General features: G+C 37.9%; 1 protein-coding gene across 1 annotated transcript in view; it reads left to right on the top strand.

Annotated features, from left to right (window-relative positions):
* The first annotated feature begins 1075 nt into the window (after window positions 1-1075).
* LOC131063911 (uncharacterized) overlaps window positions 1076-25523 on the top strand; it is a 125375-nt gene continuing 100927 nt past the window's right edge. Inside the window, exons 1-4 of the mRNA XM_057997880.2 lie at window positions 1076-1331; window positions 3364-3498; window positions 12719-12780; window positions 13057-13149. Coding sequence (XP_057853863.2) covers window positions 3369-3498; window positions 12719-12780; window positions 13057-13149 — 285 coding nt within the window. The 5' untranslated portion in view covers window positions 1076-1331; window positions 3364-3368. The remainder of the gene's footprint in view (window positions 1332-3363; window positions 3499-12718; window positions 12781-13056; window positions 13150-25523) is intronic.

The raw sequence follows: 25523 nt of genomic DNA on the forward strand, positions 1-25523 counted from the left end.
AATGGATGATATTGAAAATGTTAAATGGAAAATAAATATTAGATTTGAAACTGTGACATATAAGGAATAAACCTTAAGGATGAAACTCTAAGGTGGTGAAAGAGCATCTGGGTACGTACAAGTATAGAGGGGAAAGACCTATATCAAATTATCCAAATCAATTAAATAAGCATATTGAATTAAGCAAAAACATTCTAAACGAAATCATCTAGGACAATTAAATAAAAGTATTTAACTAAGCAAACAATTAACCTAGATAAATTAGAGGGGTTTCCTATTTAAAATTAATGCTATAATCACTAACCGAATAAATACACAAAATTAAATAAATTATCTATATGCATGCTTATATTTAATTTTGATGTCAATTTCTTTGTATATATGTCAGGGATTCATTCGTCTAGGTACCATGATTTTGGTACGCACTATATGGGTTCAGTTCCATGAATGTAGAAGCGATTTTTGTGTGTGTAGGTCTAAATTTGATATGCAAATCTAAACACTGAACTCACAAATATAATTTAAGACAATTTGCAATGTAAAACTTGTTGGTCTTAATTTTTGGTACCTAGATTGTATAAGGACAAGTGGTGTTTACAAACACTGTTGAAGAATTTGTTGAATTGTAAGGTTAATGTTCTTCTAAGTCAAACCCCTAGATGAAGTGATTCAACAACAATTAACCAATGTCAACAATGATTAGCAAGCATATAACATGCTCTAAAGAGGATGATGCAACACTAGTGTAATTTTTTTTTGTTCACTTGTAAACAAATTCATGAATGTGCTCTTCAATAAAGTTGAACTTTAATAGACTTATAACAATCAATAATAGAGATAAATATGAATCTAAATTGAAAAATTCAAATTTAAATGTATGAGAAGTAAATCTATAACCATAGAACCCAGCTAATTTAATTTCACACATAAATAATGAAAAAAAATGCTAAGACATAATTAGTTAGTTATGTTCTACATTAAAAAAAACAAGTCTTACAAAGTAGTAATAAATTACACGGGGAAAAAAGAAAGGGATGTAGTTTTCACCATTTCACATATATCTAAGAGTTCTTTGCCCTCCTTACGTTGTTTCTCGCGCACACTCTTTTTCACCTGGAGACTGGCCGACATGAGCGGGAAAGTGGAAGCAATAAATAAGCTCACTTCCTACGTTAATATTTATCCCTAAAACCTTCAACAAAACAATAACGAAGGATCCAATTCCTCTTTATTTCACAGCAATTTTGTCTCCCGATCCAGCACACGATTAGATTGTTCATTTGAATTCAATTCATTCCAACACAGCAAGCATTCCTTATTCGACAATAAAGGTGAGAGTACTCAAATCATTAGTTATATGCTCATAAAATTTCTTAAAAAAAGGTTACCCTATCCAGATCATCAATGCTCCAGTGAAGTTCAGTGATTTTTCTAAAGATATCAGTTCTTGTTATGTAAATTTTTGGGTCGGATGTTTGAAGACTTGCTTTTTTGTGAAATACAGTTTTTTGGTATATCTCATGCCATTGGCAATGTTCGTTTGATTGATAAGCTACATTTACACACATAAAAATGAGTACTACAACCGTTCGAAGTTCTTAAATTCTGTTTTGCCCTATTCAGATCACGTATGTTCAATGCTCTAGGGTAGTTTATAAAAAAAATCAATGCCTCTTTATGCAAACTTTTGGGTTGGGTGTGTATGCTGTTTTCATTAAATAATCAATTCTGGGTATAACCGATACGACATGATACAGCAATGTCGCTGTCTGTCTCATCCAATACTGTTTTTTCTTAGGAAGAAGTTCCGTTAATTCGCACGATGATGAGTAACCAAATAGTTTGAAATACTCAAAATTTCTGTTATCCAATTCTGATCACCTTTTTTTCAGATTTACTGTTTTTTGGAGATAAGCACATTTATGTATATCTGATAGGACATGATACAGCTAATGACCTTGTCTGTCTGATTGAACTCTTTTCTTAGCAAAGAGCTTCATAAATTAATATAGAAGCATTAGTACCCAAAATCATTGTATGGCTGCATTAATCTTTTCAAAACTCAATTACCCTATATAGGCATGTCTATTCCATTGCTTGAGTCCAGATTCTAATTTTTTCCTGGAGTTTTACTGTTTCTGTATGTGAAATCTGATCCGGGTGATCATAAGAAGGCAGTTTTTGCAAATAAATCGTTTTTGGGTGAATCTGATTGGATTGCACAGCTATTGTCAATATTGCCTGTTTGATCGTTGACAATATTTGCCTCTGGATTGCACTGTGTAAATTTGATGATGAAAAAATTTACACAGTCCAATCCAGAAGCAAATATTGTCAACATTATGGACTGTGGAATCACATGACGTTAGTTGTTTGATCGTTGTTATATCAATGGCAACATTTGGTCTCAATTAAAAACTTGTTGCTTTTGTTAAAAAACAAGTTTGGATATATATTTGATATCACATGTTACCGCTAATGTCAATGCCTATCTGATTAAACATTGCTTTAACTTGATATTGAATATTTTCAATGCATGATACTAAACTTGCTATCTTTTGAACAAAAAATATGGATATTATCTGAGAGGACATGATATTGCTAATGTCAATGCTTATCAGATTCATAGTCAATTCCGAGGCTTAATGCTGATATGTGTGTTGATTTTGTTTTCTATTGACTGATGTGAGTAAAGATGGATCTAGTGTCTATACGCATGGTGCACGATTGGAAACTTGTTTTTGTAAAATATGACATGATAAGGGAAATGTCAGGATATGACATTTTAAGGATAATGTCAATGCTTTTGTGATGAACATTTCTGTTTCTCAGACAAAGTAGGGATATGGGTGTTGATTTTGTTTTAAATTGATTGATGTGAGTAAGGATGGATTCAGTGTTTATACACATGATGTTTGATTGTAAACTTGTTTTTGTAAAATATGACATGACAAGGAAAATGCCATTTAAGGGTAATGTCAATGCTTTTGTCATTGAGCATTTCTTTTTCTTAGATAAAGTAGGGATTTACTTTACTGTAATAAAATTATAAAAGCATGACTATTTTTTCCTTGTTCTGTTGATTCTGAGGCTTAATGTTGATATATGTTAACTTTTTTATTTTAAAATTTGATTGATGACAGTATAAATTTTAGATGTCTTTGGTACATACAATGATGTGCTTATTATTGAAAAAACAAAGCCATATCTGATAGGCTATGAGAAAGGTAACGTTAATTTCTTTGTAGTTGTTTGTTGCATTTTCTTAGAAAAATTAAAAGGTTACATTGGCATTTTTAAAGGGTATCCTTGATGCCGGGGCTAAATGCTGATAGAAAATGGTTTTTTTTTATTTAATGACAGTCAAGATGGAAAACATTGGTGGAGTTGATGGAGACCAGCTGTGGCTATTGAACTGTCTGAATGCAACTCTTGACATCAATCAGGAGATTAGATCGTCTGCAGAGGATTCATTAAAACAAGCATCTGCTCATCCAGGTTGGTTTTTATACCATATTATTTTCAAGTTTTAAGTTTTGCATCCTGCAAACATTTAATTTCAACCCTTTCAGCATTTTGGCTCCTTAGAAGGAACAAAAAATGATACATTAAATCTTGTACTTCAAAAGCTTTTTTGATGTAACTTTGAAGTTTCAACCTTTGGTGGATACACCATATGTAGTAGAACTTAAGATAAAAGAAATCAACCCTGAATTGAGTATACCAGTACAAGTGTCTCAATTCATTGATGCATGGGTTAAATGTATTGGGACTTATAATTCTTCTCAACCAGATTGCCAATCTTGTTGAAGTGTTTTATACCCTAGAGCTTAGGTTACTACTGTTTGTGCCTCTTCTCTCAACTTTCTGTAAGGAGGACCATTTCTTCTCATGGAGGGGTGATAAATCCTCCAGGAGGATTTCTAACTTTGATTATACTGTGGTATCACAATGGTACTTAATATCAATTTTTCTCTTCAATATTGATTTCGTAGCGGTCTCAAGCTCACTTGGTCAAAATTGTAGAGCCTAATGGAAAATGTGCATTGATGCAAGGCAAGCAATTGATTGTCTTTTTCCTGCCAAGCTGTTCCTACATCACCTTTGCTTGTAGATAAATATGTTAGCTTTACATAAAATAAAAGCTAGATATGTTATTTTGGTTGATAATCTGACCTGTTTGATCATTGTACAGAACTTGCAAATTCTTCTTAATATTCTCTCTCTCTTTACAATTGAAATATGATGTTGAATTGTTCATTCATCCTCTCTTTTCTTCTTCTGGTTGTTGTTCACAAAGTTTTTAAAATAGTTTCTACTCATAGCACATTGGACATGGGATCTCAGTGAGGGCTTATTTGTAGGGTAACAACTTCATTTTGGTTCTTTGGTGCAAGATTTACCCATATAAGATTTTGTGGCTTGTTATTGCAATTTTTCTCATATGGTCGAAGTTTCTAGATATGATCACATTTTTGGATTTCCTGCAAAAAGTTGTTAGGGGCCATTGTTTTGCATTTTCTAGATTTTGTTTGTTAGAGCTGAAATGGCTTATTGATGTGCATTTGGTTGTTGACAAATCTCTGCCTAGAAATTTGACGATTGTTTGTGTCATTAGAGTAGGGAGTGTATATTTGATGGTCTTCTCATTGTCACTAGGCAGATTTGGGATTTGAGGTTTTGGAGGTCAAAACTTTGTCATACCGATTTTGTTTGACCTCAGGTTTTACGCATTTAAAAAGCATTTTGAGATCAACATGTTGGTTCGTTTAGTTCTGCATTTAGAGGCTTTTAACCTATTCTAGATCAAACCGAAGTATGGATCATATTTTAGTTAGATTTGGAAATAATTAATGGAAATGACTTTGATGTGTTTTGAAGCATATGGCTTTTATTGTTGATTATTTTTCTTCCACATCTGATCCATTGATTGGTGGTTGGCCTTATGATTACGGGCCATGTAATAGAATCAATATTATTCTATGTTCCACCAAGTTTTTAGGACAGAGATGGTAGGAGATGGGGGGATGCGTTTCTAGGATGGATTTTTTGGGAGGCAGCAGGGAATGACTATTTGGGAGGCAGCAGGGGATGACTATCTAAAAAGAGTAAAATTAAAAAGAATAGAAAAAATTCAAATATTCATATGGTACATAGATAAGGCATTCATCATAGACATCACATAACACTAATACATAACATTAAAGTTGAATTGATATTTCACATGAGAGTTGACAAACAAATTAACAAAATTTAATTGCTTCATTGACAATGTTTATATATATTATATGAAAATTACAACAAAATGCTCAAAGGCTGCAACTTTAAATTACAAAATAACAAAAACAGAGAAAATATGCAGCTGTCCCTAATAAGCATTTGGTAACATTCCATCAAAATTGGAGTCTAAGTTTGAGTCACTGCCACTTTGAGGGGCTACTATATTTAATTGAACCCCAACCATCCCTCTTGTGCCTCCTCCTCATCACTTGTGTGGCATCTTTGGTATCAACATTCCAATGTTTGGTTGGAGTTTGATGATACTAAGTATTTTGTTGATCTTGAAGTCCCAAGGTACTATGTATGGCTACCAACTTATTTGATTGTCAAGAGGTAAGCCTATTCCTCTTGATTGGTTGTAAGAAACTCTATGTAGACCTATTCCATTTCGCAACAGTCAAATTGACAACTTGTAAAATGAGACGAGTGGCAAATATCCTTAACTTTGGTGTGTCTTTGTCATGCCGTGTCTACCATGTAATAAGTGCAATTTGAGCTAATGTAGCTCTATTTGTCCTTGCCTTTGGTTTGCTGAGTTTTGGACTACAAAGATTGACTACTAACTATTGTATTCTAAGTAAGGTAGACTTCTTGTCATTATACATCTTGTGAAGGGCCTTCGTGAGTGCCTCTTTCACCTCTTCGTCATCATATGGAGGCACACTCCCAGATCTTGCTACATACCATTTGGGATTTGGAGCGTAGGCTGCCATATGAAGCAAGGTGTTCATGGAAGTCCACTGCAACATCACAGTGGGTCTAGTGTGCCCCTTATAAAATTTCAATTAGGCTTTGAACTATGAACGAGTTGCTTCATTTGCCCAAGAATGTAATTAAATGTCTCATAAATCTCTCCAAGGCTAGTAGAGTCTAACCAACATATCTTTTGACATGTACAACAGGTGAGATGAAGGAGCAAACATATCTGCAAAGAATGAAAATAATTTACAAGTTAGAAACTTAAAAACAAGAAATTGAAAAATTTAATGTTAAAATGAAATTAAACAATTTAACAATAAAGTCAGCAATAAAGTCAGCAATCTAATAATAAAATCAACTATTAATTAAAAAACAACAATTTCTTACTTTGGTATGGACCACCAATCATTGTTAAGAATTTTTTGTTTCACATTTTTTCCTTGCGCTGTGTTTGACTCTGGCCATCTAGCTCACTTTGAATTAATCACCATTAATTGTAGAGGCTTCTACACCTCAATTATCCTTTTCAACAAAGTAAGATAGTTGGCATATCTAGTATTTGAAAAATAAATTGAATGAATGATTCAATAATCGGATGATTACATTGAACGATACACACATGTATATATAGAGGTTACAAGACGATGTTCAATAATTAGAACATAACGTTAAATAAAAGATTAAAGAGCTAAAAGTTAAATTAAGCTTAAAAGCTAATTAATTAAAAAGAAAAAGCTAAATGCTAAATAAAGCTTAAAAGCTAATTAACTAAAAAGCTAAATGACCATTAAACAAGGAACTAAATATAGGTGACTAAAATATAATTAAATATTCTAATACCCTCCCTTAATGGTCATGCTATCTATCACACCAAGCTGCCCTCTAAATTTGAGAAACTTTGCCAGGCTCAAGGACTTGGTGAGGATATCTGCAGTCTGATCTTCTGTAAGAATGTACTGCAATATCACAGATCCATCTTCAACATGCTGGCGGATGAAATGACAATGAAGCTCCACATGCTTTGTCCGCTCATGGAAGACTGGATTTTTGGCTAATTTTAGAACCCCTTGATTATCACAAAACAAGGGAGTAGGTCCTGGTTGAGACATTTGCATGTTTGCAAGCATCCTATGTAGCCAAATTGCCTCACATGCTGCCTTAACAGTTCCTCGATACTCTGCTTCAGTTGAGGAAAGAGCTATTGCCTGTTGCTTCTTGCTGGTCCATGTGATTGCACCTGTACCCAAGCTGAAAACATACCCAGACATTGACTTTCTGTCATCAACACAACCTGCCCAATCTGAGTCTGTAAAACCAACCAGCCTAGGATCTTTGCTTTTGTTGTACAAAATGCCAAAATCAGGAGTGCCCTTCACATATCGAAGCACACGCTTCGCTGCAACCCAATGTTCAACTTTTGGGGCTGACATGAAGCGAGAAATATAGCTCACAGCATAACTGATGTCAGGTCTAGTGGCGGTGAGATAGATGAGGCTGCCCACTAGTTGCCTGAATGAAGACTCATCCACTACAGGTGAATCTGATTTGGCTGATAATTTGAGCCCTATCTCCATAGGTGTAGATGCAAGTTTACAATTTTGCATTTGAAACTTATCTAGTAGGCTCTTGGCATACTTTGACTGAGAAATGAATAAATGGCTATTAGTCTGCCAAACCTCTACACCGAGACAATAATGGAGAAGTCCCAAATCTGTCATATCAAAATGTTGACACAAATTCTGTTTGACCTGCATGATTAGATGTGCTGCATTGCCAGTAATGATGAGATCATCAACATAGACTATTAGAAATAGAATATCATCACTAGTATGCTTGACATACAAATTGGGATCTGAAGGACTCCTCTGAAAGCCTTGATCAATCAAGTACTTATCAATTTTGATGTACCATGGACGAGGAGCCTGTTTGAGGCCATAGAGTGGTTTGACTAGTCTACATACTTGGTGTTCCTTACCGACAACCTTGAAACCTGGAGGTTGCGTCATGTAGACTTCTTCCTGCAAATCACCATTGAGAAAGGCACTCTTGACGTCCATTTGATAGACTTTCCATCCAAATTGAGCTAAGAGAGCGAGGACAAGCCTAATGGTACTCATCTTGGCTGTGGGAGCAAATGTCTCTTCATAGTCGAAGCCCTCCTTTTGTGAAAACCCTTTTGCAGCCAATGGGCTTCTTTCCTGGAGGAAGATCAGACAATGCCCAAGTGTTGTTTTTCAAAAGACTATGTTGCTCCGCTGCCATAGCCTTTTCCCTTTCGGGTACACCTTTAGCCTTTGTATATGTTTGAGGCTCATAAATATTGTGAATGTTGGCCATAAGAGCAAAATTAACTGTGTGTTGTTGGCTCTTACCTCTAACGGATCTACCCTCAATGAGCTCATCAACATGAAGATCACCAATGGTCTTGGCCCACCACTTAGGCCAGAGAGTAGAAGTACCAACATCTGCTGCAGGATGAAGAGTGCCTGGAATATCTGGAGCAAGCTCCTCTGGATGTGGATCGTGAAGATCTTGAGGAAAGTCAGGGGGTGCAATGTCTTGCCTGGGAGACCCCACAATTTCAGAGTCAACTAAATCCCTCCCATCAAGTGGAGCTAAGGGAAGACGAACACCCATACTTACAACCTTTGGAGGGTGATCCTCAATGCTCAAATTAATAGAGGAAGGCTGAAAAGGCCCTCTTTCTTCATCAAAAACTACATCTCGACTCAATATGAGGTGATTAGTGTCTATATCAACCAGCCGATATGCCTTGTGGTTGTCATTGTAGCCGATGAACATCAATTTCTGACTCTTTGGATCCAGTTTGGTGCGCGTGGCATCTGTAATCCAAACATAAGCTGTAGAGCCAAAAAATTTCAAATGATTGATTTTGGGCTTCCTGCCAGACCAAGCTTCCTCTGGAGTCATCTTCTTAACGACCTTTGTGGGAGACTCGTTCAGAAGGTAGACTGCAGTGAAGACCGCTTCCGCCCAAAAATGTTTTGGAACATTTCTATGCTCCAACATAGACCGAGCCATCTCAATGACTGTATGGTTCCTGCGCTCAACAACACCGTTCTGCTGTGGGGTGTAAGGTGTGGTAAGTTGATGCTTAATGCCATGTGATGCACAAAAGTTGGTGAACTCTGTAGAACAAAATTCCCCTCCATTGTCAGACCAAAGAGTGACTATCTGACATCTAGACTCTTTTTCCACTAAGGCCTTAAACGTTTGAAACATGGTGAACACCTCTGATTTTTGCTTAAGAAAATAAACCCACATGCGTCTGCTGAAATCATCAACAAATAATAGAAAATACTTGCATCCAGTGATTGATGGAGTGTTCATGGGACCACAGTTGTCTGCATGAACGAGTTGCAAGACCTTGGATGCTCTCCAAGCGTCTCCATTTGAAAATGGAGTCCTATGTTGCTTTCCAACTTGACATGCTCCGCAAACTCCATGATTTTGAGTTTGAATCTCAGGTAATCCTACGACTAGATCCTCTCGAACCAACTGAGAGAGATAGTGGACATTGAGATGCCCATATCGTTGATGCCAAAGAGTGCTAATGGAAGTACTCCTAGCTGCCATGGTGAGCTCCTGAGAACCAGTAGAATCAACAAGTCTATAAAGACCATGATCCTCAATACCAACTGCAACTGTAGTGCGAGTCTCCCCATCAACAATGTTGCATTTGTGCAACCCGAAGACGACATCCAGTTGTGGTGAATGCTGCATAATCTGACTGACTGACAGTAGATTGAGCTTCATACCAGGTACAAAGTATACATTGAGGAATATTAAATCCCTCCCATCAGATGAAATCTGAACGTTGCCCTTGTCGACAACAGTATACTCTTCACCTCCACCAAAGATCACTGAATCAGTGAAAGGCATGTACTCTGTAAACCAATCCCGACGATGTGTGAAATGTCGAGAGGCTCCAGAGTCAATGTACCAGGCTGATGATTAAACATCATCAGAGGAGGTTTGGGCCATGAACGCATAGAAGGCAGATTCCTTCTGATCAGGATGCGTGGCAGAATTGGCTTTCTGCTTGGACCCTCCCTGTTTGGATTGCTCGGATGCTATCAATTTCCGGCAATCTTTCACCAAATGGCCATATATATGACAGTAGGAACACTATAAGTTCTTCTTTTTGGAAGATTGCTGAGGTTGACCTTGACCTTGTCCTTTCTATTGGAAAGACGGAGCTTTACCCTTGTACTTATGCGAAGCTGAGGCTGTGAAAGCCTGTTCAGTGGATGAACTAGCGCTGCTTCCATCGATCCTATTGGAGCAGCTTGTTGCAAAGATCAGGAAACTTCAAATCAACACTAGTAGAGGAGATATTGAGTGTATCAATGAAATGCTCGTAGGATCTGGGAAGGCTTTTCAGCGTGATCACTACCATATCCTCTTCCACCATGGTTCGGCCTATAGCTTTTAACTGATCACGGATGTCCTTGATCTTCGTAAGATGTGCCTGGATAGATGACTTCTCATCCATCATGATAGAAAACAACATATTCTTCAGAAAGAAAGCTCGGCTCTTGTCGGACGTTTCATGAAGATCCTTCAAAAGATCCCAGATCTCTTTTGCTGTTTTACCTGAAGGCACCTGTGGGAATTGATCATCTGTGACAGAGAGTTTGATAAGCATGACAGCCTCTCAATTCTTCACATCATGTTTGTCTTGATCATCACTTGCTGTTGTAGGACGAGATTCCTTGCCCAAAACAAGTTGATCAAGGCAACGATACTCAAAGATGGTAAGCATATGTTGTTTCCAGGTGTTGTAGTTGCGGCTATTGAACTTTTGACTGTGTTCCAACATGATGTTGGTTAATGATGCCATCACGGAAATCGAGGTTGATCGAGGTCAACTAAGTGAAAGCAAGAGACAAAAGAATCTGATTTAAAAAAAAATCAGAATAGAAACAGTTGCTTAAAAAACTGAAACCCTATAGGAGAATTCTGGCACAAATTCCAAGGCATGAATTTCGAGGTTTGGAAGAAATCCAAAAATTAAAATTTTCTACACACTTAAAACAACATAAATGGTGCTAAAAAAACAGCAAAAATCCCAACGTCCACAGAAATAGCAGAAATTGTGAACTATTTTTAAATTCCAAGGCAAATTTGCTGGCACAAAAATCGAGGCACATCGAAAAATCTGAGACCAACCCAGAAAAGCTCTCGAAAAACCCACCAAGAATCTTAAAACAGAATGCAGATACGATGGCTCAAAAATCGAGGCACAAAAAACGATGCGCCCAGAAAAATCTGACGACAACCCAGTTGAGGTTTCGAAAACCCCGCCAAGAATCTGCAACCAAAATAAAGTTTCGACTTGAAATGAAGGGTCAAAACCCTAGTCGAAAATTGCAGAAACCCTAGGAAAATTTTCAACCTGCAAAAAAAAAATTGCCCATGAAAAGAAAAAAATCTGCCTTTTTAAGAAAAAAACAGTTTTAAAAAAAAATCTCTTCAATAAAAACTTCGAAAAATTTTAATAACAAAAATTTTCGAAAATTTTAATTTCCATGCTCTGATATCATGAAAAATAAATTGAATGAATGATTCAATAATCGGATGATTACATTGAATGATATACACACGTATATATAGAGGTTACAAGACGATGTTCAATAATTAGAACATAACGTTAAAGTAAAAGATTAAAGAGCTAAAAGCTAAATTAAGCTTCAAAGCTAATTAATTAAAAAGAAAAAGCTAAATGCTAAATAAAGCTTAAAAGCTAATTAACTAAAAAGCTAAATGACCATTAAACAAGGAACTAAATATAGGTGACTAAAATATAATTAAATATTCTAATAGCATTCAGGAGCATGAGGAATTCTAGTTTTTGCCTCTGGCCATCTAGCCCTTTTTGAATTAATCACCATTAATTGTAGAGGCTTCAACACCTCAATTATCCTTTTCAACAAAATAAGATAGTTGGCATATCTAGTATTCAGGACCATGAGGACTTCTAGTTTTGAACAAAGCAAGTGAAATGTGATGGTTGCAAATAAACATTTATATACATAGATATACACCAAAAATATGAGCAACAAAATGCCTGTCTATTATGTTTGCAGTGCCACTTCAAGGAGGCTATCATCCCAATAGAGCATGAAATCTAATAACAATATATAGGATGCTTTACGCTAGGGAAGTTATTAGAATACATATAGTTTTACTAAAGGCAATTACTGTGATCCCATGCATGTGGCATAAATACTTTTATTCTAATTTTCCATGAAGATAACTTACAAAGCACATGCTCCCAATCTAATACTGACTATTACTCTTCCCCCCCGCCCCCCCCCTCCCCACACATATATACACACACATACACATACACACACACATATATGTATGTATATATGTATATGTATACATATATGTATATCACAGTGAGGGTTTTTAATATAAATGATATATTCCTTGCAACATGATTGATATTATGACAAAATTTCAGTGTTTTTGATTTGCTTCTAGAGTATGATAGGTTATATTGGGTCTGGTTTTAATTTTGTATAATTACCTTTTGAAGACCACGTGGCATCATTGTTTTCTAAATTAATGTATCAAAATTGCATGTTTGTTTCTTGGTTGTTATATCCATGAGCTATCAGTTTGGTGGTTAATTTAAATTTGTGAGAACAAGCTAGTTTTTTAACATGTCAAATAATTGTCTGATTTATAACATTTGATTGTTCTGCAGGGTTTGGAGTTGCTTTAGCGAAGATCACTGTAAACAGGGAGCTGCCATTGGGATTACGACAGATATCCTTTGATATAAATATTATTTATTTTTGCTAATTATAATGCACGTTCTTTTTCTATTGGTGTTCATATGCTGATATAAATGAAGGATTGGTTTTATAAACTTCCACATAGGTTAGTTTGTCCCATTTGACCCGGTCATGAGTATCGTGTTTGATGAGGCATCTATGTGCTGATGATAAACTAGTTTTAAACACGATGAATATCACATCCTGCAGATAAGGAATCTTGTTAATACATTTCTACTTATGGAATGCCTTGACTGTACATTTTTACTTAGCTGCGGTTCTGCTGAAACAGTATGTAAAACAACATTGGCAAGAAGGAGAGGAAAACTATGTCCCTCCAACAGTTATACCAGCAGATAAGGTGATTCTGACTTCAGCGAATATGCAGATTAAGTTTTGTATCAATTTCTGTTTCTTATAAATTTGCACTATTTTCCTAGTTGATTTTAAGCATCCCTTGAAAAGGCAATCAATTTTTTTTTTTGATTGGTAATGGGCCGAAGCTGATAAGGTGTACATACCCTATCCCCTTTTGGGATTTGAACTTGTGACCTCTCTTTCAAGAGCACAAGTTCTCCACCACTAGGCCAACTCAGGATGTACGAAAGGCAATCAATTTATTCTTCAACATACTTGGGTAATATTTGCTAATATGTAGGCTTATGGGATTTTATCCTTGTTAATGCACTAGCCTGGAAATTGCATGAAAATAAGTACAAAATGTTTTGGGTATGGGTACCCTGTGTAATTGCACAGGGTGCCAGAGATCCATCCCAGAACTGCCTGGGTACACTATGTCTGTTATTGTAGTTCCTGGGGAAAAAAATATTGAACTCTGTACTGTGGTACAGAGTATTGTACATACATTCAATACATCCCGATTTCAAATGTCTGAAAAACTTCCTTTGTAGCTGAAGAAATCTGTTTCCATATGAATTCTGCCAATTTTTCAAGTAGGAATCTTCTGCAACGGGAATCCCAATTTCCAGCTGCCTCAGAAACAGATATCCTCGAGGTTTTTGTGTAGTATAGATGCATATAAATTGCTGGCAAAGAAACAACTGCTCATAATAATTGGTTGTGTTTCTTTGTCGCCATTTGTATCAGTATTCTTGGTTTACACAATATCTCATCACTAATATTGGAAAACAATTAATATAAAAACTTGGTGAATTCTTGTGGGTCCAGAAAATTCTGCCATGAGTGATAGTACCAAAAACTTAGTGTTGAGTTTTTACGAAAAATTGCTGTGTTCTTTTCTAATAAAACTTCACCAAAAATTATGATTTAGAAAAACTAGATAGATGGTGACAACTAGGGCATGAGTTGTTGAATATGTTGTATGCACCATAGTTCGTATATTCAGACTCAGCAAACCAAAAATTCCGACTCAGCAAAAACTTGGCAACTTCAATATATATATAAATTTCATTAAAAAACATTAAAATTCAGTTACAAAATGCATCAAATGAGTCCATAAAACATTTGGGGAAGTGTTTTCTCTTATATTTGAATACAAATAAAGTACAAGATTGCATCATTATGCAAATACAATAGCTAGTTGATAACTTTTATGAATTTATGAATGATTGTCTTTGAAGGTTGTGCTTGTGGCTCCACCTTGCCTTGATGGCCACGATTCCTCTGCCACATCAATGTCATTCAATCCAATCTCTTCTGCTTCTGTTGCAACCACATCCTCCATGTAGGCTCTTGTGATTTGTCATCCTCTCAATCTATGTTGAAAAACCTTCCACAACCTTTCTATTAGCATTCATGAAACTAACGGAGAAGAAAAACTTGGGGCTGACGTAGTACCCTACTGCATGAATGGGCTGGTGGAGTCAGTTGTTCCATCGTTGATCATTGATCTCTTAAATGGAGGTAAATCTACTTGCATCCCCCTAATAACAGCTTTGGATGTTCTCTTTGCTCCTATCCATGCCCTCATAAATGTATCCTACAAAGGCTTTGACACCTACAAAATACAAACAAGTTACAATTAAAATAAATGCATTTTAAAAATAAAAGATAAATGATTTAATTTGAAATTTTAATGAAGTTACCTTAATAATCTTTGTAGATCTCTTTGCATTACCAGCTGATCAACAGGTGTATTGCCTTGAGAGGACAATTCATCCTCTGGTTCTTGTAGCTCCTTTTGTCCTGGCATTTGACCCATTAAGTCCTCATAAGCATTGATCATCTTCTCCGTTCTTTCAAAATAACCCTCTTGATGATAAAAACCAACGAAAGTGGTGTCACTATCTCTGAATTCTTGTTCTAACCTCTTTAAATTACCCCATTTCCATATTCTCTCTTGCACAACAATCTTTTCTGTCAAATTCCCGGCTACATCCTCTTCATCAAGAGGCTCATGATGTTTCACTTGTGCCCAAGGTGTCATTCTCTTTAGTGCAAGTTTTATAAACTGCTCAGGGTCACAAAACCTAGAATAAGCAGTTACCATTCTGTATTGTTTTAACCAATTATTAATTTCATCTAAGGCTCTTTTGCCAATGGTAAAGTCAGGAACTACCCACAACCTAGGCAGAAAAATGCCCTTTTTGTGAGTTAATAAATATTCTTTATCAACTAAAGTGAGCTGCCAAATGAATTCAATTATGGCTAATCTCATTGGAATCTATTTTGGTAAAAATGTGTGGGGGTTGAGGACACCCATATACCCAAATGATAGTAAAATTATCAAAGAAATAAAATTCCCTCCAGTTATGAGTAATGGGTCAATTAGGGACAAATTGCTGTGGTCTCAAAAGCCTCCTCACACCTAGGATAAGTCTTTCTTTCTTTGTTCCTAACCTATCAGTGATAGGTAAACCAATCCAATTTTGAAAATAAAGAAAAGAGGAATTGTAAGTGCTACTATTCCACACCTGTGTTCACCTTTGTACTAGCATAGGCATGCCGAACTCCACTCTTTCTAGTACCAATTCTTTGTCCATCTTTGTCCGCATTGTAGTACAAAATCAGGTGCATCAATATGCAATAATGTTTGAAATTGTTGGTGTAAATAAATATTCATTATGGATATTATTACACTTAAGTTAACTAAGGATAATGCATTTCTTTGTAGTTTGGATTTGAGACACTTAGCGAAGCGTGCACATAGGGATAGAGCTTGTAGGAGAAATTCCACCTTTTGTGGTCTTGTTTTGTTGTTACAGTCCACATTCAGTGGGTCATCCACCTCTCGTGGAATATTATATTATTTCTCCTACCTACCCCTAGTATTTCTTACCTACCCTTGTTTCTCATTGAGCCACATGTCATGATTGTGTGCTCGTACATCCATATGGCCTTGCCTATATAAGAAGGCCTATATTTATTGTATTGGTGAATCCAGTTGATCATTTTCATATTGATGAGAATACAGTTTGTTTTTGTCATTCTTTTGTCTCTATTTTTATACTTTTCATTGTGCCCTTGATCTTGGCAAAATCTCACATGGTATTAGAGCCATTGGGGCTTCATTGATTGGTTTTTGGAGACATCCTGGAAGGCTTCTATTTTCGGATCTGAGGGACTGCGTTTTTTGGAGGCATCTTAGAGCGTTTTCAACCTCACCATTGCGTCCGGGAGGCCGTTTCCATAAAAATCGAGTATAAATTCGACCTATTTTGGCGAAAATCGATTTTTGGGTGTGGAGGAAATTTTCTGCCCAATTCGGGCGGTACGGTACGAAATTTTCGGATTTTTTTCAAAATTTTTTTTTTATTTTTTTCTAAAAATTATTTTCCAGTTTGAAAATTTTTTGAAAATTATTTTTGGGATTCGTATCTTCTGCCCAGTCAGCAGCGCACAGTCAACGCCCAGTCAGCAGCACCCAGTCAGTGCCTAGTCAACATTTTCTTTGGAAATTTTTAGACACCTCTCCGTTGAGCAGTTTGGATTTTTGGGTCAACTTTGGAGGTCCATAACTTGCTCAATTTTGCTCCTTTTTGGGTACAATTTTTTTTGATTTGGGCTAATTTTTCGTGCTCTTCGCAGTGGTGTGGTTATTTTCTGGTTTTGGTGCACAGGGTTTTCGGAATTTGCAGATTCTCTCAGTTGTACCTGTCCAATCCTCAATTCTGCAACTTCATAGGCCTCGTTTGAGCTCATACGACCTCTTTTTCAGGTGCCGTTTTTTTTGAAAGTGCATGTTTTTTCTACTTTCATAATCTATGATCAAATTTCAAAGATTTTAAGTAGAAATTGTACTTTCAGATATTGGTCTTATTTGGACTATTTGGTATTTGTAAATTGCTTGGATCTTAGTTTAGATCTCTTGCATTATTAGTTTGAGTCTCTTTTGGCCTTATTGAGGTAGTTGTAAAATTGAAATCAGAAGTCCACTTTGCCATTTTTTGCAAGTGGCCCATTGTACATGCACTAAGTATAAAGTGCCAAATCATCACTTTTGGGGGGGTTCTTTGATTGAGTGAATTTGGGGGGTGTCTTGTGTGATTGTGCCTCTCTTTCCTTGTGCTCTTTCATTTTTGTTGCAATGAGTCCTCATAAATTTCCATCTTTAACTCCACATAATTATGCATCATGGAAAATTAAAGTATGGAGCAAATTAATGGAAAAAGGTCTCACGCATTACATAGATGGAACAATAGCAGCACCACCTGATCCTAAGGCTGATCCTAATGTTCAATTAGAATGGCTCACTAAGAATTGCATGGCTCTTGGAACTTTGCGCAAGTATGTGTTAGATGACCTCATCTTTCATATTGAAAAGTGTACTACAATCAAAGATGCTTGGGATATGTTTTAGAAATTGTATGGTCAAGTTGATGAAATCAGAGGTTATAAGATTGACAATGAGCTCACCAACTTGGATCCCAAGAGTTTTGATATAATCCAAGATTATGTCACCAAAGCAAATGAGCTAAGAGCAAAGCTTAAGGATTATGGAATTGACAAAAAGGATGCTCAGTTGATATTCAACTTGTTGGACAAGCTTTGTGTCTAGCTTCCAAACTCATCGTTTGACAGTGGGGAGTTCCTTTGTTATGCCTTCATTTGATGCTTTCACAGAAATGTTGATATTGGAACAATCTAAGTTGTTGAACAAGGGGTTTCTCAAGTCTTCAAAGTCCAAGGCTTTGGTGGCTAATCAAGGGAATCAAGGAAGTCAAGGCAAAGATTCCAACAAGAAGAAGAAGCAATCTAAGTCACAGCCACAACAGGAAAAAGGACAATCATCCTTTCCATCACAAGGCGATTTTTCATCCTCTTCCAAGAAGGGGACACCACCTAAGAAGGATAAGCCAACTTGTGGATATTGCAAGAAGTATGGTCACAATGAGCATCGATGCCACACAAAGCAAGTTGATGAGTTAACTAATCTTCTTAAGAAAAACAACATCAACTTGCCATCCGCCTACACAAAGAAGGATTCATCTCCTTCCTCTTCCTCACAGTTTAAGGGAAAAGGGCAAGCATTTGTGGCTACAACAAGTTCTTCACAGCAATGGATACTTGACTCAGGTGCCTCATATCACATGGGTTCTACAAAGGAGCAGTTTTCTTCATTGGAGCCATCTAAGGTACCTCACATTTACATAGGTGATGATACACAAGTAGAGGTTGAAGGGAAAGGTTCAGTTGACATGGATGATGGAACATTTGAGAATGTTCTCTATGTTCCTAACTTGTCTACCAACCTTCTCTCTATCTACCAAATCACTCAGTATGGGAATGGGAAAAAGGTTGAGTTTACACCAGATTCAGTTGTGGTAAAGGAACTTGATGATGATGCCTTGGTAGCAGTGGGACAAGTCAATGACAACTCAAGGCTTTATTCATTCTCCCACTTTGTGCCAAGTTCACCTTCTAGGGCCTTGCTTACTCATTCAAATTCTGAAAGTAAGCTATGGCATGAGCGGTTTGGTCACTTCAACTACCGCTATCTTCAGCAACTCAGCACTAAAGACATGGTCACAGGTCTACTTCGAATCAGTTTTTCAGAGGGTGTATGTTCAGGTTGTTCCATGGGCAAGCATCCCGAGGAGAAGTTTGATAAGGGGAAAGCTTGGAGAACTTTGGAAGTTCTTCAACTTGTTCACAGCGATGTAGCAGGTCCATTTCCAGCACCTTCATTGAGCAAGGCCCGCTATGTCCTCACCTTCATTGATGACTATTCCCGCTTCACTTGGGTCTACTTTCTTATTCATAAGAGTGAAGTATTTGACAGATTTCAGGACTTCAAGACTCGTGTGGAGAAGCAATCCGGGAAAGTGGTCAAGATTCTTCGTACAGATAATGGAAGGGAATATGTGAACAAGAGACTCGAGGATTTTTGTACATTTGAGGGGATTGATCTTTAGCATTCTGTAGCATACACTCCACAGCAGAACGGAGTTGCAGAACGCAAGAATAGAACTCTCAAAGAAATGGCTAGATGTATGATTCATGCACGTTCTCTTGATCCCGCCTTTTGGGCCGAGGCTATCAATTGTGCCACACACATCCAGAATCGGGTTCCTCACAAAGCTTTGCAAGGTATTACTCCTTTTGAGTCTTGGGCTGGTAGGAAACCGATTGTGAGACATTTCAGAGTCTTTGGGTGTCCAACATGGGCTCGCATACCTCCACAGAAACGCAAGGCATTGGAACCTCAGAGTCGGCCTTGCATATTTGTTGGATATCCTGAGGGTGTTAAGGCATATAGATTGATGGATCCTGAGACACATGAGGTGTTCATTGAGAGGAGTGTTCACTTTGAGGAAAGCTCTCCTAGCTTAGCCTCTCTACCTCCTCTACCTTACTCCATTGTGGATAGTGATGTTAGTGATTCAAATGATGAGACTCCTTCAACTCCGACTTGTAGGGTTACACCTCCGTAGGGTCCACTCGCAGTTGAGGAGCCTTGTTCTCCACCTCCACCTAGACCTTGTTGGGCTCGACAGACACTTGAGTCCGCGGGTTCTCTTGTTGGGGATCCTTCAGATACACGGAGAACTCGATCACAACATCAGGATCTTCCACATGCATTCATTGCTACTGCTTCCGATCCACAAACATTTCGGGAAGCATCAAGGGTTCCTGAGTGGGACCAAGCCATGGAGGAAGAGTATAGTTCCTTGATGAGGAACAACACATGGGATTTAGTCCATCTCCTTAAGGGGAGAAAGATGGTTCGATGTAAGTGGATCTATCGGACCAAGTATGCTGCGGATGGTAGTGTGGATAAGTATAAGGCTCGGTTTGTTGCGAAAGGTTTCTCTCAGGTTGCAGGTGTTGACTATATTGAGACCTTTGCGCCCGTAGCCAAGATGAACTCCATTCGCTTGACACTTGCTATTGCTACAGCTCATGGTTGGGCTGTACATCAGATGGATGTGAAGAGTGCTTTTCTTCATGGTGATCTTGATGAGGAGATTTATATGGAGCAGACACAGGGTTTCATCCAGGATACTTCCTTGGTTTGTAGACTAAGGAAATCTCTCTATGGCCTTAAGCAGGCCCCCAGGGCTTGGTATGCCAAGATGGATTCCTTTCTTCTCTCCGCAGGTTTCACCAGGTGTCATTCCGATCCGAATGTCTACATTTTGCGACAGGATGACTCTCACTTGATACTTGTGCTCTATGTTGATGATTTGATCATTACAGGGAGTACCACATCCATTATTAGCACGGTCAGATCTGCTTTGCATGACAGATTTGCTATGATCGACTTGGGTCTTTTGCACTACTTTCTCGGGATAGAGATTTCACAGTCACCTTCCAGGATTACACTATCGCAGCCCAAGTATGCTCTTGATCTACTTGCACGCTTTCATATGGCTGATTGTAAGCCTGCCCCAAGTCCCTTTCTTTCAGGAGTCAAGCTTGAGGCTCATTGTTCTTCTCCACTAGTTGATGCCACTTTGTATCGTCAGCTTGTGGGTAGTCTCATCTACTTGACCCATACATGCCCTGATATTTCATTTGTAGTTGGCATGGTTTCTCGCTTCATTGGAAAGCCGCCAAACGCATCCTCCATTACATCCAGGGTACACATCACTATGGGATTCACTATGCAGCAGGCACAGGACTTCGCTTGGTTGGTTACCCAGACTCCGATTGGGCTGGTGATCTTGATGATCGTAAGTCTACTTCCGGTTACAGTTTTCACCTTGGTTTAGGCCCCATTTGTTGGCAGAGCAAGAAGCAACATGCTATTGCTCTCTCTTTGACTGAGGTTGAGTATCTAGGCGTTGTTAATGCAGCGACTGAGACCATTTGGCTCCAGCAGATTCTCACAGAGTTTGGGTTCACCAGTCCACGGTTGACAGTTCTACATTGCGACAATCAGAGTGCTATTGCAATCTCGAAGAACCCGGTCCAGCACCAGCGGACCAAACACATCGAGATTCATATGCACAATATCCGAGAGCTCATTCAGGAGCAGGTCATTGATTTGCAGTATTGTCCTACAGCGGAGCAAGTTGTTGACATATTCACCAAACCTTTCACTGAGAGTAAGTTCCAGCAGTTGCGAGCTCTCTTGGGGTTGCAGGATGTGTCATTAGGGGGGGTCAGCTGACTTCTCCTTCCTCTCTTATGGGGGGGACTTTTTCCTCTTTGAGGTTTTGTCCATCTTCTTTGAGAGTCTTTTGTACATTCATCTCTCTTTTGGGGGGGAGTTTTTTCCCACTGGGTTTTCTCCCTTTCTCCATTTGTGAGAGATTGCATTGCATAGTTTTTCTTGCATTTGCATATTGTAAATGGGTACCTATCATGGCCTAGTAGCTGAGACCCATCTTGCATTGTTGACTTGAGTCTTCATTCCCCTAAGTTGCACTTAAGGGGGGGTCTTGGTGTAAATAAATATTCATTATGGATATTATTACACTTTACTTAAGTTAACTTAGGATAATGCATTTCTTCGTAGTTTGGATTTGAGACACTTAGGGAAGTGTGCACATAGGGATAGAGCTTGTAGGAGAAATTCCACCTTTTCTGGTCTTGTTTTGTTGTTACACTCCACATTCGGTGGGTCATCCACCTCTTGTGGAATATTATATTATTTCTCCTACCTACCCCTAGTATTTCTTATCTACCCTTGTTTCTCATTGAGCCACATGTCATGATTGTGTGCTCGTACATCCATATGGCCTTGCCTATATAAGAAGGCCTATATTCATTGTATTGGTGAATCCAGTTGATCATTTTCATATTGATGAGAATACAGTTTGTTCTTTTCATTCTTTTGTCTCTATTTTTATACTTTTCATTGTGCCCTTGATCTTGGCAAAATCTCACAGAAATTAATGATAAAAGCATTCTTTTGGATGTCCACCAAGGCGTCATGGATGTGCTGCACCAAATATCCCACATAATCATAATCTGTATTGACTTCTGGGTGCTGGATGTTCATTGCCATCATTAGAAGCTCAGTTGGCACCGTACTACTCCCATCCATCCCCAACACCTTACATAATCCATAAACTATGCACTTCATATAGAAATGGAAAGTACTCAAATCAAATGGCTCCTCCACATTGTTAGGAATTGGAATCAGAGACCGCCTGCTAGACCTAGGCATGTATTGGGGAATGGCGTGCTTCTTCAGAACATTCTTATGATTCTTGTAATCTTGCTTTTCTCTATCTACTTCTATATCCGTGCAAGTTGCACCAGATATCTGGAATGCTTCAACAAAACTGGCCCTATTGATGGTAACTAGGGCAGATTTATCCTTCTTTCGAATTACCCTAGTTATAGGGCAATATGCCTTCGCCAACTCTCTAACCAGGTCCACATCCATGTATACATCAGGCACAACCAGTTTAGCCATGTTCAAGTCCCAAGGATAAGACATGGCCACTCCCTTTACCTCGTTGTTCCAGAAGTACGAAAACAAATAAGCACCAGAAATATCAAGGGTCTCTGGGTTTCTACATTGGCTGCATGTGTCTTTCCAGGCATACTCTTTCATGGACAACCCATTAGATGTCCCTGGCAGCAATTCAATAAATTCTTCTGAATACTTCATCGCTCCGGTTGATTTCCTCCCCGACGCTTGAGAACTGCTGCTATTGGTTGCTCTACTCATCTTCTTAAAGAAGACAACTTCAAATTCTGCACAATTATAGTTATACCAGAGAACTTGACACCTTCACAACCCTAGGGCCTACAGCTTGCAGTTGCAGAGAGAAAGCTACCACTCACACTGTGAACATTCAGACCAAGGCTCATTAATCATTGCAAGTGTGCAAAATCCTTAACACAATCCTCCCTTTATAATTTTTTGGCCTTGAAAGAACTGGCCGTCATCTCGACCATTAATACTCATGCATTCGGCCATTAAAAATTTAAAACTGCAAACTAGCCGTAAAAACAATAACGTCATAATGAGTTGTATGCAAAATTTAGAAACTATCTTAGAATGAAATTTCACTTTAGTATTTACTCAGCAAAAGGCACCAAAACAATCCACATGTCAATTCGTCATTTGTTCTGACTCTTTGTTTCCAAACACCTCAGGAGTCCCTGTCAAGTCATTAAAACACGTGGCACACAGTCATTAGCCCTCTGCTTGAAAGACTGCCTGTTAGAAAATCTTGCGACCTAGCGACAAGCCCTTATGACTTTATCTCCAGCTCGCAAGCTGAAAATGCTAAGCCTTCATAACCTCGAGAGCTAGCAACTGAGGGCAACTGAACCGCCACTCGCCAATTCTCGACCTCAAAATGTTAAGTCCTCATCACCGCAGCGACCTAGAGATAGTGGTAACTTTAACCCTTATCGCATACTCGCCAACATAAAATTGTTTATCTCTTAACCGCTAGCACTTCACTCGCAAGCTTGCGGCTTGATCACGTCTTCAAATATTTAACCTTGTGAGCTGGCGATAACCATAAAAAACATGAGAGCTAGCTCGCAACCTAAAAATGTTAACATTAAACAAACATGAGAGCTAGCGACAACTGTATGGAATGACTTTAACAAATAAATTTGATTAACAATATCATTAACAATATCCAACTCGCTAACATAAAACGCTAACACCCAAAAAGCTAGAGACCTTGAGATTTAAACCCAAACCAACTTGTCACCAGCTCGCGGCATGATCACCTCTTTAGACATTTAACCTTGCGAGCTGGGGATAGCCATAAAACTTAACCACAATCTGTCTAATTGCTAGCTCACGACCTAAAAATGTTAACATTAAACAAACATGAGAGCTAGTGACAACTGTATGAAATGAGTTACTCGCTAACTCTCACAGCTATAATGCATGACATTAGACCAACTCGAGACCTCGCGACCAAAGCAATTTCATTAACAATCTCCAACTCGCTAACATAAAACGCTAACACCCAAAAAGCTAGAGACCTCGCGATGTAAACCCAAACCAACTTGTTGCCAACTCGCAACTTGATCACCTCTTTAGACATTTAACCTCTCGAGCTGGTGATAACCATAAAACTTAACCACAAACTGTCTAGTCGCTAGCTCGCGACCTAAAATTACTAATATTAAACAAACATGAGAGCTAGGCGACAACTGTATGAAATGACTTACTCGCTAACTCTCGCGGCTATAATGCATGACATTAGACCAACTCGAGACCTCGCGACCAAAGCAATTTCATTAAAAATATCCAGCTCGCTAACATAAAATGCTAACACCTAAAAAGCTAGAGACCTCGCGATTCGAACCCAAACCAACATTCGCTAACTCGCCACTTAAAATGTTAAACATGAAATTGACCCGGGAGTTAGAGATGAAACATAAAACATGTTTGACTGATCGTTTGACCACCCTTGACGTTGACATGGACAAATAAAGAGAGGACAACTTAGATTTTCAACGCACGACAACTAGCCAACGAATGCAAAAAACAAACACAAACATCTAATCGCCATGAACATGACCAAAACTCGGGAAAAGGCACTTCCCTAAAACCAGAGAATAAACCCACGACATGAATTGAAGCTTGACATGTCTTAGCCAAAATAATTGCAGTCCTAACAGGGGCGACTCTTGAAGTCGGACAAAATTTGGCTGGTCTTCCCGATATGAACGGTATTGGGGACTTTTGAATTTGGACAATTTGAAGAAGGGAATATATCATATTTTAAGACTAAGATTATGATCACAGAGGACATTTTGAGCCTTGGAGTTTGCATTTTGGAAAAATGGAAAAAATGTTGTTCTAACATCATGTTAAGCATTTAATGTAGAAAGGTTCTAACAGTTATGCAATATAAATAATTTTATAGATCTCGTGAGACATATTGTTGCAATTCATGTTAAGCATAATGTGGAACCAATTTACTAAAGATAATATATATTCAAGAATCAAACTTCATGCAAAACTAAACATATTCTCTTAGCTCTAAGAGTCAAGCCTCTAAATTTTTAAAACTAGAACTAAAATATATAGTAACAGTCAACATGCAGTTACAAATAGCTATCAGAAACTAAATTCTAATTGTTTACTAATAATTCAAAATGAAATAAGCATCCGTTCTGATTGACAATTTCAAGGAATACAATATAAAAAATCATCAACAACAACTATAGTTTTGTTACTTGTAAATTGTAAGAACTAATATGACTCAATAAGTGCAGTATAAATACCTAAAAACTGACTGCTAATTCTTTTCAGTGACTCAGTCTGGACTCTGAGGCTTCTACATTCTAAATGGACTCAAGATCCTGAACCTAACAAGTACTAACAGGTCCATCTTCAATCTGAGTTGGGTATTCAAAAATTTCTTTGTCTTAAATTTC

The sequence above is a fragment of the Cryptomeria japonica genome, chromosome 3 (genome assembly GCF_030272615.1).
Source record: "Cryptomeria japonica chromosome 3, Sugi_1.0, whole genome shotgun sequence".
In the NCBI taxonomy this organism is placed as follows: Eukaryota; Viridiplantae; Streptophyta; class Pinopsida; order Cupressales; family Cupressaceae; genus Cryptomeria; species Cryptomeria japonica.